The 15,068-nt window shown below is 54.4% G+C and overlaps 1 protein-coding gene across 1 annotated transcript; it reads right to left on the reverse strand.

Annotated features, from left to right (window-relative positions):
• Window positions 1–825: 825 nt before the first annotated feature.
• On the reverse strand, window positions 826–14,702 carry PI16 (peptidase inhibitor 16). Its single transcript, XM_075909928.1, has 6 exons — window positions 13,990–14,702; window positions 7,721–7,939; window positions 6,917–7,026; window positions 6,105–6,193; window positions 3,910–5,328; window positions 826–3,580 (listed from the first exon to the last, which is right to left on the reverse strand). The coding sequence occupies exons 1-6, from the start codon at window positions 14,140–14,142 to the stop codon at window positions 3,441–3,443; spliced, it is 2,130 nt and encodes a 709-aa protein (XP_075766043.1). The 5' UTR covers window positions 14,143–14,702; the 3' UTR covers window positions 826–3,440.
• Window positions 14,703–15,068: the final 366 nt, after the last annotated feature.

The raw sequence follows: 15,068 nt of genomic DNA on the forward strand, positions 1-15,068 counted from the left end.
CCCCGCCCCGTGAAGCGGGGGGCGGGATTGTGTTGACGAGAGTGCCAGCAAAGACCATTCAAACGAGCTGTCTTTTACCAACAAGGCCGTGTCGACGCAGCATTGGCTCTCTGGTCACCGCATAGCTCTGACACTGGGTGCGCTGGGCCACGTCTGGCAAAGCTAATGTGAGTTTAGTTGGTTCTTTTGCAGATGTGCAGGAGGTTTATACCACTGACTTGGCCTAGGCACAGCTTGAAGGTTATAGCTGTAAGACGCTCTTCCTGGTTTGCCCCTCTCGAGTAGCATGTGGGAAACACCCTGGTACTCTTACAAGGAGCAAATAGTAATAGCTAAAGCTGCATTTTGAGGGAGGCCTCACCGCAAACTGGCCAGGGCACGATTTTGTATTGAACGTGGTGTAGCAGCTGCTTTGTGGGCGCTTAGCCTGCACTGAGGCCACGTACAAAGCAGGTTACTTGGGCACCGGTTTATTTTTAGCTGATAGTTAAATACAGCTGCTCTTTCTGATTAAATAAAGCATTTGTGTCTCTGTAGGGTTGTTCAGCAATTTACTTCAGTGGCCCAGTTTCCTCGCTGTCTGAACCACTGCCACCTTCCGGCCACACCGGAGAACAGCCAGTGTCCCTGATGCGTGACCTGAAAAACCCCTTTGAGCGTCTTCCTGTTATGTAACTGGAGTTTTTGCTATAGGCTGTTTTTTTTCTTGCTTTCCTGTCCAGCTCAGTGCAGCATTAGCCGAGCAAAGCAGGCTCTGACGGCTCCGGAAAAGCAAAAGCCCCGTGTAAATAGCAGCCTGTGCGTCCCTGTGGCATGCACACGCTATAGGGCACAGGTAACAGGGTAACTGGTGCGCCACGCAGCGCCGTGAGGCTAAGCCAGCGCTCCCGCGTGTGGCGCTGCTCTGGTTTGCATTTGCAGTCAGACTGCTGCCAGCGGAGGGTGGAATGTGCATGAACAATCTGTTTATTTTCGACCCGCACCCCCAGGAGAAAAGCTTTGGCTGTGCAGGCGGGTGTTGTGTAATTCGCTGCTGCTGGCCCCCTCCCTGGAGCGTACGGTGCTGCCCTAAACATGCCATGGCAGCAATACTCCGCTGCAGGGCTGCAGCGCTCCACAGGGCCCAGGGCAGTCACGGAGCGGCAGCCCCACCTCTGCCACGCAGCATACGGGGGCCGGCCCAAGGTGCTGCTGGGTTTAAATGAATTTAAACGGCTGAGCTGAGCTAACAGAGCATGTCACTGGGGCAGGCTCAGTGACTCCATTCCGTGACCACGCGTGGCTCTGACGGGGCAGTGCTCTTTGGGGCTGCATCCCTGCGTGCAGTGCAGAGCTTGGCCCCCCTTGTAACACGCAAGGCAGAGGCGAGCTGCATGTCAGCGCGATGTTGGAGTACACACTCACCAGTGGACTGTACCGAGAGGGCGGACAGGCCAAGGGTTAGCTCGCTAGGCAGGGCTGCAGGCGACCTGGAGTCAATTCCCTGCTCTGCCACTGCCTCCCTGTGGGACCTTGGGCACATCACTTAGGTCCTCAACAACATTTAAGATGATTTCAATGAGCGCTATCTAGGGGCGTGAGGAGCCGGGCCTTTGTCTGTCTACCTCAGTTCCCCTCCAGGGATGGGGGATAATGGCTAGGACCACGAGGCTGTCATGGAAGTCACTCCCTGGCTGACTCCCCTGAGCAGCAGCAATGGCCTAGGCCTCACCACCTAAGCCCCCGCAGCACCCTAGGCTGTCCCTGCAACCAAGCACCAGTAGCACCCCCGAAGCCACCCAGAGCAGCAGCAGTGCTGTAGAGCCCCTGGAGCACCTAGGGTTTGGTTGAGGTATTTACAGTCCAGGCCACAGGCCATGAATTTGTGTTCAATGCCCATGACCTGTCCCATGACTCAGTCTCAGCCTTAGCCCTACTTTGCAGGAGCTGCTGTGCAGAGATCTAAGGGGAAGCTGAGGCGCTCAGAACTGGTGGGACCAGAGGCCACAGAAAGGGACAGCTGGACGGTCAGTTACGTGCTGTGCACCTTCCCACACTCATGACTCTCAGGGACTCTGAAGGAAATGAACAAAGGACATTGCCTCATCCCAGGCCTTCCCACAAAGAAGCCACAGAAGCCCTTTCTCCCTGCACTAAGCAAACAGCCAAGAGTCTCTCTCCCACACACGTTAACACGCTCCCAGGACTCCATGCACCGCTCAGTGAAACATGGTGTGCTCCGGCATGCTGGTTTCAGAACAGCGTTTATTGAGAGCAGGACCTCACGGGGTATTGGAACCAGTGTCTCTTGCAGCTAAGGGACTACAGGCCTCACGGCTTCTGTTAGCAAACCCACCGGAGACTGCAGTTGCCAAAGGTTCCTATCACTTGGCCCCTTGCACTGGATCGCAACTGGACCTGCTGCAGCTGGTTGTGTAGTTAACACACCTGTCCTGGCAAGGTAAGATACATGGCGCAGAGGCAGAGGGGAAACAAACAGGAACGCCACATATGGTGAAAGCGGATCTACGGTAAGTCCTGCTTCCAGTGGAGAACCCCCTGCGGAACTTGCTTGGAGCTCTGCCAGGCCACCTGATTTTTGCTGGGTCAGATTCCACTGTGCGTAGCGGAGGCCCACCGCAGGCCGAGAGGCGTAGCTAACCTGAAATACGCTGTGCACGCTTCAGGTGCTAGAGGGAAGCTAGTCTGAAGTCGTGCCACGAGGGGCAGAAGATGGCGACAGGAGTTTTACAATGAGCTGCCTCCTTCCTGGCGCACCAGTATCTTTTCTATGCACAAACAGAATTAGACCCTGGCACGTGGCGTAACTCCGAGCGAGAGGCATGTGACGGACGGAACGACACTCCTAAGCAGGGTTTAATTCCCGGCTCTCTGCCAAGCCTGGGCTCCGTAGGCCCATTCCCTAGAGGAGGAGAGAGGGGTTTGCCTAGGGCTGTACCATCCATGGCTCTGCACTGCCCTTCGTGCGGGATTTGTGGGGAAGGACCTTGCAGCCCCATGTGGATAGATGTTCAGGCATCATTTCCAGTGAGGGGCAGGGCCAGGAAGCTCTGAGCCACTAGACGAGCAGGGAAGGGGAACCAGGGTCCTGTCTCTGAGTCAGACGGGAAGAGGAATTAGGGAGCATCAGGTAAGAGTCAGAGCTCGGAGAGGAAGAGGAAGGAATTTCTCCTGCCCAGCTGCTCCCGCCCCTTCAACAGTGAGCTGGGCACATAAACGTAGCTGCCCCTCCCTCCCGTTTTGGGAGCCAGGGCTAGTGGGCTCCCAGCAGTGCTAGGAAGGGACCATTTGCTGGGCACGGCACAGTGTAACGAGTGAAGCGGACTTGGGCCCAGCAGGGCGTCTCCCCTGGCTGGCGTGGCCCCACCCAGCGGGGCCGTGGGCGACCCGCACTGGAGGAGAGTTGGCGGGCAGGAGCATGGCGGGCTGAGATGGGCCCGTCAGAGCAGAAGGCCTGTCAGAAGGGGAGCAGTGAGCAGGAAGAGCGAAAACTCCAGAAAGTTGCTGGTGGCTGAACCACTGAGCTGGTCCAAATCCTTCTGCGTGGGGCCCGTCATCAGCTCTTCGATCTCCCTGGCACCTGCGAGGGGAAAGGCAGGAGACCTGCAGTCACGGCAAAGGAGCAGCCTGGTCCCACGGCTCCCCCTGCGACCGACAGCAGCACCGCGCGCCTCCCAAGGCAAGACACAGCTGGTGGGTTAGCGGGAAGCCATGCTCAAGCATCACGCAGCAGGCTGCTCCGAGGGTCCCTGACTGCGTTGGGGCAGTGCTGGGAAGGGGTCCGTGCTGTGAGGGGAGTGGCAGGGCCAGGCTGCTCTTGTTTCCTGCCACGTGTATTTAGATTGCTGAGGGGCTGCCCATGCCCTTCCGGCCCAGCCGGGACAGACACTTGCTCCCCAGCTGCCTTACCTGACAGGGAGGAGTGGGCAGCGAGGTTGTGCCCCCCTGTGGCCTTGGAAGATGGCAACACATGCAAGGGGACGGTCACCTTAGCCGTGGCGGGTGCTGGCTGTAGGGCAGGTGGGGGCTGCTTGGTATTGGCCAAGCTCAGCTCGGTTTCCAGAGGCATAAGGCTGAAGGATGGAGGGGGCTCTGAGGAGAGAGCTGGCTCAGCTCCCAGGGAAACTGCATTAGGCTCCTTCCAGGCTCCCTCTCCTCCGGGGGAGGCAGGAGGGCCGAAGGTGGACTCCAGGTCGAGGAAGAGCATGTCCTCCGTGGTCGCCAAGGGAGCACCAGTCTCCTCAGAGCCCACTTGTTTTTCGGGAGAGGGTGTCAGGTCCAGGTCTGAGGTCGGCTCCAAGGAGGGTGTCGGCCCAGTGGCTGAGGGAGGGTTGGGCCTTGCTCTGAGGGTGGGTGTCAGGCTGGAGGGGGTGGGTGTCGGCCTTTTGTTCATGGTGGTGTTGACAAGGGCTGGCCTTGTGGCTGTGGGGGAAATAGTGGGGTTCAGGGTAGAGGGGGTGAGGGCTGGCCTGGTGGGTGGGCCTGGCTTTTTTTCCACTGTGGTGGGGGCCGGCCTTGTGGCATCAGTGGTGGGGGGACTCGTGGTCGTGCTGGGGGCCGGCCTTGTGGCAGCAGTGGTGGGGGGACTCGTGGTCGTGCTGGGGGCCGGCCTTGTGGCAGCAGTGGTGGGGGGACTCGTGGTCGTGGTGGGGGCCGGCCTTGTGGCAGCAGTGGTGGGGGGACTCGTGGTCGTGCTGGGGGCCGGCCTTGTGGCAGCAGTGGTGGGGGGACTCGTGGTCGTGCTGGGGGCCGGCCTTGTGGCAGCAGTGGTGGGGGGACTCGTGGTCGTGGTGGGGGCCGGCCTTGTGGCAGCAGTGGTGGGGGGACTCGTGGTCGTGGTGGGGGCCGGCCTTGTGGCAGTAGTGGTGGGAGGGCTCGTGGTTGTGGTGGGGGCTGGCCTTGTGGCAGTAGTGGTGGGGGGACTCGTGGTCGTGGTGGGGGCTGGCCTTGTGGCAGTAGTGGTGGGAGGGCTCGTGGTTGTGGTGGGGGCTGGCCTTGTGGCAGTAGTGGTGGGAGGGCTCGTGGTCGTGGTGGGGGCCGGCCTTGTGGCAGTAGTGGTGGGAGGGCTCGTGGTCGTGGTGGGGGCTGGCCTTGTGGCAGCAGTGGTGGGGGGACTCGTGGTCGTGCTGGGGGCCGGCCTTGTGGCAGCAGTGGTGGGGGGACTCGTGGTCGTGCTGGGGGCTGGCCTTGTGGCAGTAGTGGTGGGAGGGCTCGTGGTCGTGGTGGGGGCTGGCCTTGTGGCAGCAGTGGTGGGGGGACTCGTGGTCGTGGTGGGGGCCGGCCTTGTCCTAGAGGATGTAGAGGTCTCTTCCGAGTCTCCCCTGGGTTCTGATGAGACACAAAGAGGGCTGTGCATTATCACCAGTTCCACTGGGAGAGAGAGGAGCCCCAACCCCCCGGGCAGAGCCAGTGAACTCAGCAGTGGAGAACTGGAGAAAGCAGGGGCAGGCACTTTCCCTGGCCTCTCTGGGAATCACCCCTCTCTCTCAGCCCCTTGGCAGGAGCAGAGCTTGACAGGTGGCTGCCGGACGCAGGGCCGTCTCATTTCCCAGCAGTTCCCAGGATTTCATTTGGTCTCAGCTCTGGAGGTGAGAAAACTCCACCCCTGTGGGCGCAGGGACCCAGGTGGCTGCTAATGGGACAGGAAGCCTTTTCCGTCTGGCACCAGGTGGGAGGCCGCTGAGCTGGGCGAGCGCCGATGGGCCGGTCACAAGAGCGGCCAGCCACCACCCACGGGCGGCTGCATGAGCTGAAAATGAAAACCACCTGCCCCTAGGAGAGGGCGGGGCCTGTCAGACGAGCACGGCAGCATGTGCGAGGGACGCTTGCTCAGCTGCTGCGCTGGTCTGTGGAGAACACCGCACTCCAGTCCCGCGCCCGCCAGCACTAGGCGTCCCTCTGGGCAAAGCCTGAGACTCAGGGCTGAGAAGTGCTGGGAATGGGAGAGCGAAATCCCCCCATCGCCAGGTTCTCCCCCCTCCCTCCTGGACTAGCACTGCATTCGGAAGCTCACCCCCCCTGGTTTCGGGGATTGCCCCATGGGTGGAGCCTGCCCCCTAGTTCCTGGCCCACCCAGCGGAAACTCAGCAGCTCCCATCACGTACCACAGATTAAGTTCCTACACGTGTAGCCCTCGGGGCACTGGGAGCACGCGGGGCCCTCCTTGTATGGCTTGCGCCCTCGCACGTTGCCGCTGGAAGCAGAAATGCACGTGAAAAGAACAGCCCGGGGCCACAGAGAGGACAGATCCGCCCCGCGCCCGCTGAAAGGAGGGAGATGTTAAATTCAAGTCCCGCCTTGTCTGTGCTCCTCACGGCACCTGGCCTGAGCGCTGTCTGCCGAGCCCAGAGCCTGCGCCCCGGGCCCTTTCCGTTCTCCTCACTCAGCTTTGGCTCAGGCCCTTCCTCATTATTGGAGCTCTCAGAAAAGTGACCCTCAGGCTCATGAACATTCATCATTTTCCATGAACATTTCCTGCCTAGTCCCATTGAGGTCCCCAAACTGGGACCCTGCTGGCCAGCGGGACTAGCCAGACCTTGCCCGTCCACCGCCCCACGGACTGAGGGCCTCAGAGCACCCTACACATCCATGAACTCAGGGCCCAGAGGTAACCCACGGCCAGGAGCTCCACGGAGGGGTGGCATTACACTGGGAGAGGAGCCAAGCCCATTCTTGCCAGATCGTAGCTGGGGAAAATGAGGCAGAGGCCAGGTCACAGCCAAATTCTCCCACTAGCAACAACCCCGGATGTGCCCATTGACCTATGGAGCAGCTCGGCGGCCATGCGGTGTGCCAGGACACAGCCCAGCACAACGCCCAGGACTCCTCTGTCCCAGGCTGGCTTCACGAGGCCTGTTGCACATTTTCCTGTTCAGCCTGGGGGCAAAGGTAACAGCCCTGGGAGAGCGGCACTCACGGAGGGCTGTAGTTGCAGACCAGCAGGTAGAGGTCAGGATCTTCCACGCCGTGCAGGGTTTTACAAAATTGCGTCCCACAGCCAATGTATTTGCTGCTTGCCCAGACCACCTATGGCAAGGGAGGAGGTGAGGAGGGTTAAGTCTGTCAGCACAAGGCAGGAAGGGCAGAGATGGGAGAGCGTGAGCCACGTGCCTGAGAGAGGAGGTTTAGGCAAAGGAGCGAGTGTGCGACCAGTGTCAGCATGGTCACCACGGGGACTTCCCCCCGACCTTCAGAGCTAAAGGACCAACCCCCGCCGGCAGCCTCAGGCCCTGGAGCAAGGGCGCCACTTCAGTAGCAGCCGGCCAGAGGCAGGCCTGGCTCGTGCTTGGATGAGAGACCCCCACTGACGGTTCTTCTCTGTCCAGCCGGACACGGCCCAAACGCTCCTGACTCACGGGGCAGCTGAAGGGTGGAAGATGCCCGTTTTATACTAAGCCAAACGAAAAGTCCAGGCCCTGAGTAACAGAGAGTTCAAGACAAAGAGCTTGAATCCTGAATCCCAGACCAGCGCACATGAAAGCCAGCACCAGGCTGGATGAGTGACCAGCGGGTGCAGCATTAAAACACTCCCATGACGTTAAGGACCAAAGGGAACCGGCTCAGCAGGTCGGTGCTGAGCGCAGCAGCTTGCGATGCCCATGAATCGAGCCATCCATGCTGAACGAGAATCGGTTCTGTCCTGTCCAGATGAGTCTGAAACAGGGCCCGTCATCGTCACCGCTGCCTCCCCGCCCAGCCCCTCGTGCCCATAGCTAGGTACCTGGGTGTAGTGGCCACACATCTGCCCTAGGGCGCATTTGGCCGTGGTCAGGTTGTAATGCTCCTGCTCATCGTACCACTGCTCCATGGCCACCTCCACGTCCATCTCGTCCGTGATGGCAAAGAGGTTCTCGCCCCGCCGCCCGCGCGCCTTGTTGTGACCCCAGATGCACTTTGCCGCATAGGCTTTGGCAAAAGCCTCCAGCTCCGGGTCCCAGCTCTGAAACAAACACAAAGCTGCCACCACCAAGAGCACGAGGCCAGGGGACGAATGGGCCGTCAGAATCGAGGGGCTGGAACTAAGGGTGCAGGGGGCTGCAGCACCCCCACTTGAAGGGGTTTCCATCATATCCAGGATATCCAGTTTGGTTCGGTGGCTCCCAGCACTCCCGCTGTGCAAAGGGTCCCAGCGCCCCGGCCTCGCGTCACATGGACTAAACGCGCTGACAGGCCGTGACACACACAGCCCATCCCCTAGCCAGCGGGGTCAGTGGCCAGACCCTAGACCCCCGGGGTCTAGTCTCAGGCGCTAGCAATGGGATGGCTCCCTCCTTTTACAAGACCACGGGCCCTTCTCCTGCATCTGGCTCTGCTAGCAAAGCCTTTGCGTCCAAGCAGTGTCTCGTAGGTGTCGTGCGGACACAGCGCCGTGACTCCCGGCGCCGGCTGCGGGTCTGTGGAGCACAGCCGCCCCGCCCTGTGGCAGGGAAGCAAAACCTGAGTGCTGAGTGAGGCTGAGAACTGCCAATGACATTCCTGCTTCTCGGGTTTGTCGGCAGCTCCTTGCTCCATAGCAGGACAGGCTCAGAAACGAACCCGCCACCCGCCAGCACTGGCTCGCGTTCAGCAGCTTTCCTGGTGGGTCGGCGCCATTACAAAGAACGCCGCGACAAGGGGCCACCGGGACCATGGGGCGCTCAGACTGCCAGCGAGAGGCACAGACTGAACATCCAGCCACACTGCCACTAGCCAGAGATTGAGCAGGGGGCACCCAGCCTGCCAGGACGATGCAGCTCCCCTTGGGATAGGGACTGCTGGGCTCGGGTCTCAGACTGCTGTGGGACGGGGCTCAAAGCAGCCCACGGGGTCGCTAGCAATGACGTGTTCCGAATGGGGACGCTGGGGCAATGGGAAAGGTGACGTCTCATTCGCTGTTCCAGGGCAAACTCTGGGGGAACCAGAAGACCTGGGTCCCTGGTGGAACCACTGACCACAAGGAACAGGACACATGGTAGGGAAGCACCAAGAGAGGGATGCGCCCAGCTCAGCAGGAGCCAGCGCACACATCTGGTACCCTCGTCGTAGACACTCAACCCGAGACTCAGTCTGACAGCTGCCTCCCCAGAGATCCCTCCAGTGCCTGGACCACAGCGGTCTCTGAGCTCCCTGGGCTCCATTGCCCACTAGTTGTGGCTGCGAGCTGAGACACATCTTCACACAAGAGAAACATTAAAGGGAAACATGACACAGACGCTCGGACTTCCATTGCATTATGCAGCAGAGGAGGAAATCCAGCCAGCTGAGATAGCAGGGGAGATGGGAGCAGAGCCCCGACATACAAACCTCAGAACATAATCATGGCCAGACTGGTTCACACCAAAGGCCCATCCAGCCGAGGGTCCTGCCTGCCAGCAGTGGCCAGTGCCAGCTGCCCCAGAGGGAGTGACCAGAACAGGGAATCCTCACGTGATCCCTCCCGTCGCCCATTCCCAGCTTCTGACAAACAGAGGCCAGGGACACCATCCTGCCTAGGCTGGCTAACAGCCACTGAGGGACCTGTCCTCCATGAATTTATCGAGCTCTTTTTTGAACCCTGTTAAAGCCCTAGTCTTCACCATATCCTCTGGCGAGGAGTTCCACAGGTTGACACTGCACTGCATGAAGAGAAACTTCCTTTTTAAAAATCCTGCTATCTATTAATTTCATTTGGTGACTCCTAGTTCTTATGTTAGCAAGTGTTCGCCAGTGCAGTGGTTAGTGTGCTGGCTTGTGGTGTGAACTGTATTGGTTCGAGTCCTGTCTGCCATGGGGGCAAAAGGGGTTTGAGTGCACTTGCTTGCCTGCAGTTAGGGCTGGCCATGAAAATCAAAGGGGCTGGAGCAGTGGGTGAGGAAGCAGGTGGCTACAGCAGGACTGGGTGTGACCCAGCGGTGTTTTGCAGGGAAGGAGAGTAATTTAGCTGGCGTGAGGATGATTCTTGGTTCACTGATTCCTAAGTACCGGAGCCCAAGGCTTAAGCGCAGATGCAGTCAGTGTTCTGCCAAGTTGCTCTGTTTTTTGTACTTACACGGGGCAGTATCCTGGATGGAGTCTGATGAGGCTGTGGAGGGATGTCTGGGTGTGGCGGCTTGTATCCCCAGCCTATGGCAGAGAGCTGGGTTCCATAAGTCTGTGTTATTTGTTTCATTAAAAAATAAGGCTTTGGCCTGCAAAGGTCCACAGTATAATCATTTCCATGGAAACCAGCTCTGCAGTCCCAAACACAAGCGCAGGGTGACTGCAAATGGGCAACCAGCCATGGGAGCAGGCGAACCCAGAAGCCCAGGTCTGGTTCTTGGAAGGAAGAATGTTGTTGGAAGCTCAGATGAGTGTTGCAGAAATGGAGTTTAACCAGAGACTCGTGGGATTCTTTTGAGCAGCCTACAAAAGTTAATCATGGCCTAGAGAAACTGCCGCTGCTGCCCAGCAGGTTTATCGTGTTTTATAACAGTAAATGTAGCTTGGATGTACAGGCAGTCCCCGGGTTACGTACAAGATAGGGACTGTAGGTTTGTTCTTAAGTTGAATTTGTATGTAAGTCGGAACTGGTACATATTGTAGGGGAAACTCTACCAAACATTTCTCCAGAGCTCAGTTTTATTCTCCCACACCTCACTTCCCTCAGTCCTTTATTCTCAAGCTGAGGTGTCTGCTGAGAAAAGCTGCTCCGCGTCTCCCTGGTCTGCTGGGGGGGGGGGGGGGGCGCTAGCTTCACGTCTCCGTGGTCTGCTGGGGGGAAGCAGCTAGTGCGGGGTTGCCTCACCCCGTTTGTAAGTAGGGATCTGATGTAAGTCGGATCCATGTAACCCGGGGACTGCCTGTACTCACCTCAACTCATGGTAAATTCAGGACAAAGGCAAGACTCAAAGGAAGCCATAGTCAAGATCAATGTTTTTCAGGGCAGGGTCTGAGTTAGAATCAGTGTCAAGGTGGAATGTGCCACAGAGCAGCCAAATCTGGATTCAAACTTGTATTTAAAACAGATAGGATTGAATGAGCGTTCTTATTGATAATATGCCTAAATTGTCATCACCCCAGTTTTACAATTAACAGCAGCATACTTCATTAAGCAAATTGCTTAAATCAGTTACGAGCATAAGGGCTTGTCTCCATGGGTGGGTCTGGTTTCTAACGCACACTAACATGTTGAGTATGAATTGTTGTGTGTGCACTCAAGGTTCCTTCGTGCATGTAGGTATGTCAAACAGAACTGTCTGACTGTCGCGTCAGATGATGACATCACATGTTCTCATGTGGCTGTCCAAGCCAACCTATGGGGAGCAAGATCGCAAACAGATGTCACATCAGAATGTGCAGCATCCCGCTGAGGACTTGGCCGGATGCTTGTGCCCCTTTAATTTTACCCATTTTTTTCACGTATGTTTTCCTCCCAGTGTTTACTACCTTTATTGAATGGAGAGCAACTAACAGGGCAGTTACTAGACTTTGTCATCAAAATGATCAACTCTTACACCAATTCAGCATTTTCACTGGCCACCTCTTCTGTGCTTTCCAAATTTCTGTTCACCCTAAAAAACTCTTCTGGGGAGTCTGTCCTTACCCAAACAGCACTACATTAAAGCAAACCAGCAGGGCCTACAAGGACCGATTACTGTGTAACACATGAGTATGTTTTAGAAAGCACACCCCAAATTGAGCACATGACTTCCCCAAGCCTCATTTGCAAAATTGAATTAGGCACTTAAGAGGCTAAGTCCCTTTGAATTTTAGTGAGATTTTGTTTCCCAAATCACTTTTGAAAGTGGGACTTAGGTGCTTTGTAACAATTTTACCCCTGAACCAAAATACAGGCTGAACTCTGATCCAGCACTCTCCGGTCCGGCAACATCTGTGGTCCAGCATGATTTTAGTTAGCCAGATGTCCACTTGCTATGGGTGGGACCAAGTTTCCCATAAAGTTACAGCCACCAGTGCTGGCTCTCAGTGCTCTGTGCTGTTCTTTAGCTCTAATTTACCTGAAATGTCTCAGTGAGCTGTGGAAGTATTTTTAATGGAGATTGCCTATCTCCTAGAACTGGAAGGGACCTTGAAAGGTCATTGAGTCCAGGCCCCTGCCTTCACAGCAGGACCAAGTACCATCCCTGATGGATTTTTGTCCCAAATCCCTAAGTGGCCTCTGCAAGGATTGAACTCACAATCCTGGGTTTAACAGGCCAATGCTCAAACCACTAAGCTATCCCTCCCCAGGACTTTGACACTGGTCAGGTATCAAGGGTGCTGGACTAGAGAGGTTCAGCCTGTGGTATCAAATTAACTTGGGCTTTGTCTATATAAATGAGTTTTGTTAAATCAGTGCAATTTATGTCTGCTCACAAGGCCTAAACCAATCAGGTCATGCTTAGAGCTCAGGGCAGGAGGAAATGGTTTTTGTCCTTTGAAAAGTTTCCCACCCCAAAAATGGGATGAAAAATCAAAATCTCAACTTTTACATACCAAAAATGTTCAAAAAGTCAATTTGTCTCAGTTGAACCATTTCAGTTTCGTAATTTTGAATATTTTGTTTCAATTTTGACTTTTTAAAAAATCTTTTAACTCAAAATTTACTAACATTTAAAAATGAAAAGTTGTTTCAAATTGAAAAACTGAAAACTTCCCTCCAAAATATTTTGGCATCAGGAGAGTCATGAAAATTGACCCTGTTTGTGAACAGTTTTTGTTCTGACACTGACATTTTTCAGTACTCATCAAACAATCCCCAATCGACAGCAGTCATGGTAAAGAATCAGCTGCAGATTTCTTTTTATCCAAAGGAATACAGTAATGCAATCCAAATATCAGCACCTCACACTTTATCTAGCACTCTCCCTCTGCAAAACATTTTACTAATATTAAGTCTCAGAGGGGTAGTGGTGTTAGACTGTAACTTTAAAAACAACAAGCAGTCCTATGGCATCTTAGAGACTAAACATTTTATTAGACCATGAGCTTTTGTGTTGGAGTGGAAATTACAGAATCCAGGGTATTTATAACAGCAAAAGCAGTTTACCTGTCCTATAATTGATGGGTAAAATCTTCTGCTGTTATATATACCCTGAATTCGGTAATTTGCACTCCACTCATCTGATGAAGTGGGTCTTACCCATGAAAGCTCACGATCCAGTACATTTGTGTTAATTTGTAAGGTGCCTCAGGACTATTTCCTATTTCCATCTGATGAAGTGGGTTTCACCCACAAAAACTCATGACCTAATAAATGTGCAAGTCTCTAAGCCAATGCCACAGGCCTCCTGGTTGTTTTTACTACTATTAAGTAACGCCTCAGGTATGGAAAGACATTATTCAGAGTAAGAAGTTTACTAAAAGCAGCAACATCCTCAGTCTTATGGTTGGAGCAGGGACTGGAAGGACGAGATTCGGTTTGTCACTTAGAGACACTATTTGACCGTGGGCATGTTGTTTCTTTATGTTAGATCTCCCTGTTTAAAAACCAGAAATAGTGCTGTTTGGTTGGAGCTACCCCCAGGGGTCTTGTGAGAAGGAACATGCACAAGCTCTGGGATGAAAGATGATCAGTTTTAAGACACCTATGTAGCCAAAATCAGTAAGCGAGGCTCAGTTTTATATTCCATTCTATACATTAAATAGTCTACCAGGAATGACAAGTATTGATCAATGAAGTGCAACACTAATGAAAGCTCTCAGAGCTCAATACTCTGGTGGATGAATTTCAGTGCTGCTTATTTGTTCTCTGCATATTTGTTTACTAAGCAACAACATTTACTGCATAATATGGTGCGCAGCTCAGTCATTGTTACTTGGGGGGAAAGAAACTATTTGTACACTGGATCACCAGCGCAAGCCAATTACATCTATGAACTGAAAGTTCCCAGTACATGTCACAAGAAGAAATACTCCCGTTTGAAGCAGACGTGTAGGAGACCTCCCAGCTAATCAATAAGATGCAGTGAGATCCTGGATTCCCTTTCCAACATGCAGAAGACCCAGCTACCCCACTGCAATCAGACGCAAGGTCTCCCATGGGACACTTACCATTTTCAGCATGTCTGCAGCAGGAGGGGAGACCTGGGAGCGGTAGTTGTTGTGCATCTCCACAATCAACCTCTTGTCATCCTCTGTAAGGGCCCAGCTCAGCTCCACAGCTGTGAGCAGCAGGAGAAGGGGAAGAAGCCCTGAGCTCAGCATTGTAGCGCTCAGTCTCTGGCTTTCGCAGCCTGCGCCTCTGGCAGACACATTTAAAGCACTTCCCAAAACAAGGAACACCCAAAGCCTGAGACTAGGGGAGGAAATGTATCTCTTTATTACAATCCAATGTCAGAGCCACATGGAACACATCCATGTAGTGTCATTGATAAAAAAAGGAATGTTGCTTAAGGGGCCAAGAAGTGAGCCATGCTCACGCCCTGAGAGCTATCAGGTGCAGGTCTTAATTTTCCCCCATCCTAGGAGCTCCATTTTGGGGACTTACAACTGCTGTAATTTCAGATTTAAATGTGACTATTATCCTTGGAGCTGTTCTGTAATTACTCCTTCCACTTTCCTTCCAGGGGATCCCCACATATTTTCCAAACTGAAACAGAGACTACACACAGGGATCATTTTCCGTACCACTGAAATGCAGCCACTTCTGGGGCAACACATGGCAACTGTTTAACAGCAAGCTGCAACACTAGGCAACAATTCAGAATACAGTAATTGTAATTCTAGATCATCTCAGGGGTCCCAGCCTCTTGTCCAGGATTAGATCTCAAAGCAGCCAACACTTGAGGAATGTGCATAAGGTTGCCAGATGGTTTAACAAAAAATACAGACCTCTCCCCCCCAAAAAAACACACCTGGAAAAAATTCTGTTGAGAAAAAAAAAGGGGGGGGAGACCCCAAAGTTGTTGAGCTTTAAAAAAAAAAAAAAAAAAGGCACTGCTCCTTTAAATGGCCCCATGCTCACTCTCCCGCCCCCATCCGATGCGGCAGGGGCAAATTGTCCCCGCCAGGCTTCCGTCTGAGGGAAATAGGAAATACTGGACATTTCACATGTTCTGTATTTTCTAGCTTTTTTACCAGATGGGGGACCCGAATAACGGACAGTTCGGGCGAAAACCGGATACCGGGCA

Source organism: Pelodiscus sinensis, chromosome 27 (genome assembly GCF_049634645.1).
Source record: "Pelodiscus sinensis isolate JC-2024 chromosome 27, ASM4963464v1, whole genome shotgun sequence".
NCBI classification, from domain to species: Eukaryota; Metazoa; Chordata; order Testudines; family Trionychidae; genus Pelodiscus; species Pelodiscus sinensis.

Coding starts and splice junctions, on each gene's coding strand:
- PI16 (XM_075909928.1), bottom strand. CDS start 14,142: ATGCTGAGCTCAGGGCTTCTTCCCCTTCTCCTGCTGCTCACAGCTGTG. Junction 7,027..7,720: donor TGTGTGGCCACTACACCCAG/GTACCTAGCTAT, acceptor CCCTTGCCATAG/GTGGTCTGGGCAAGCAGCAA. Junction 6,194..6,916: donor GTCTGCAACTACAGCCCTCC/GTGAGTGCCGCT, acceptor TTCTGCTTCCAG/CGGCAACGTGCGAGGGCGCA.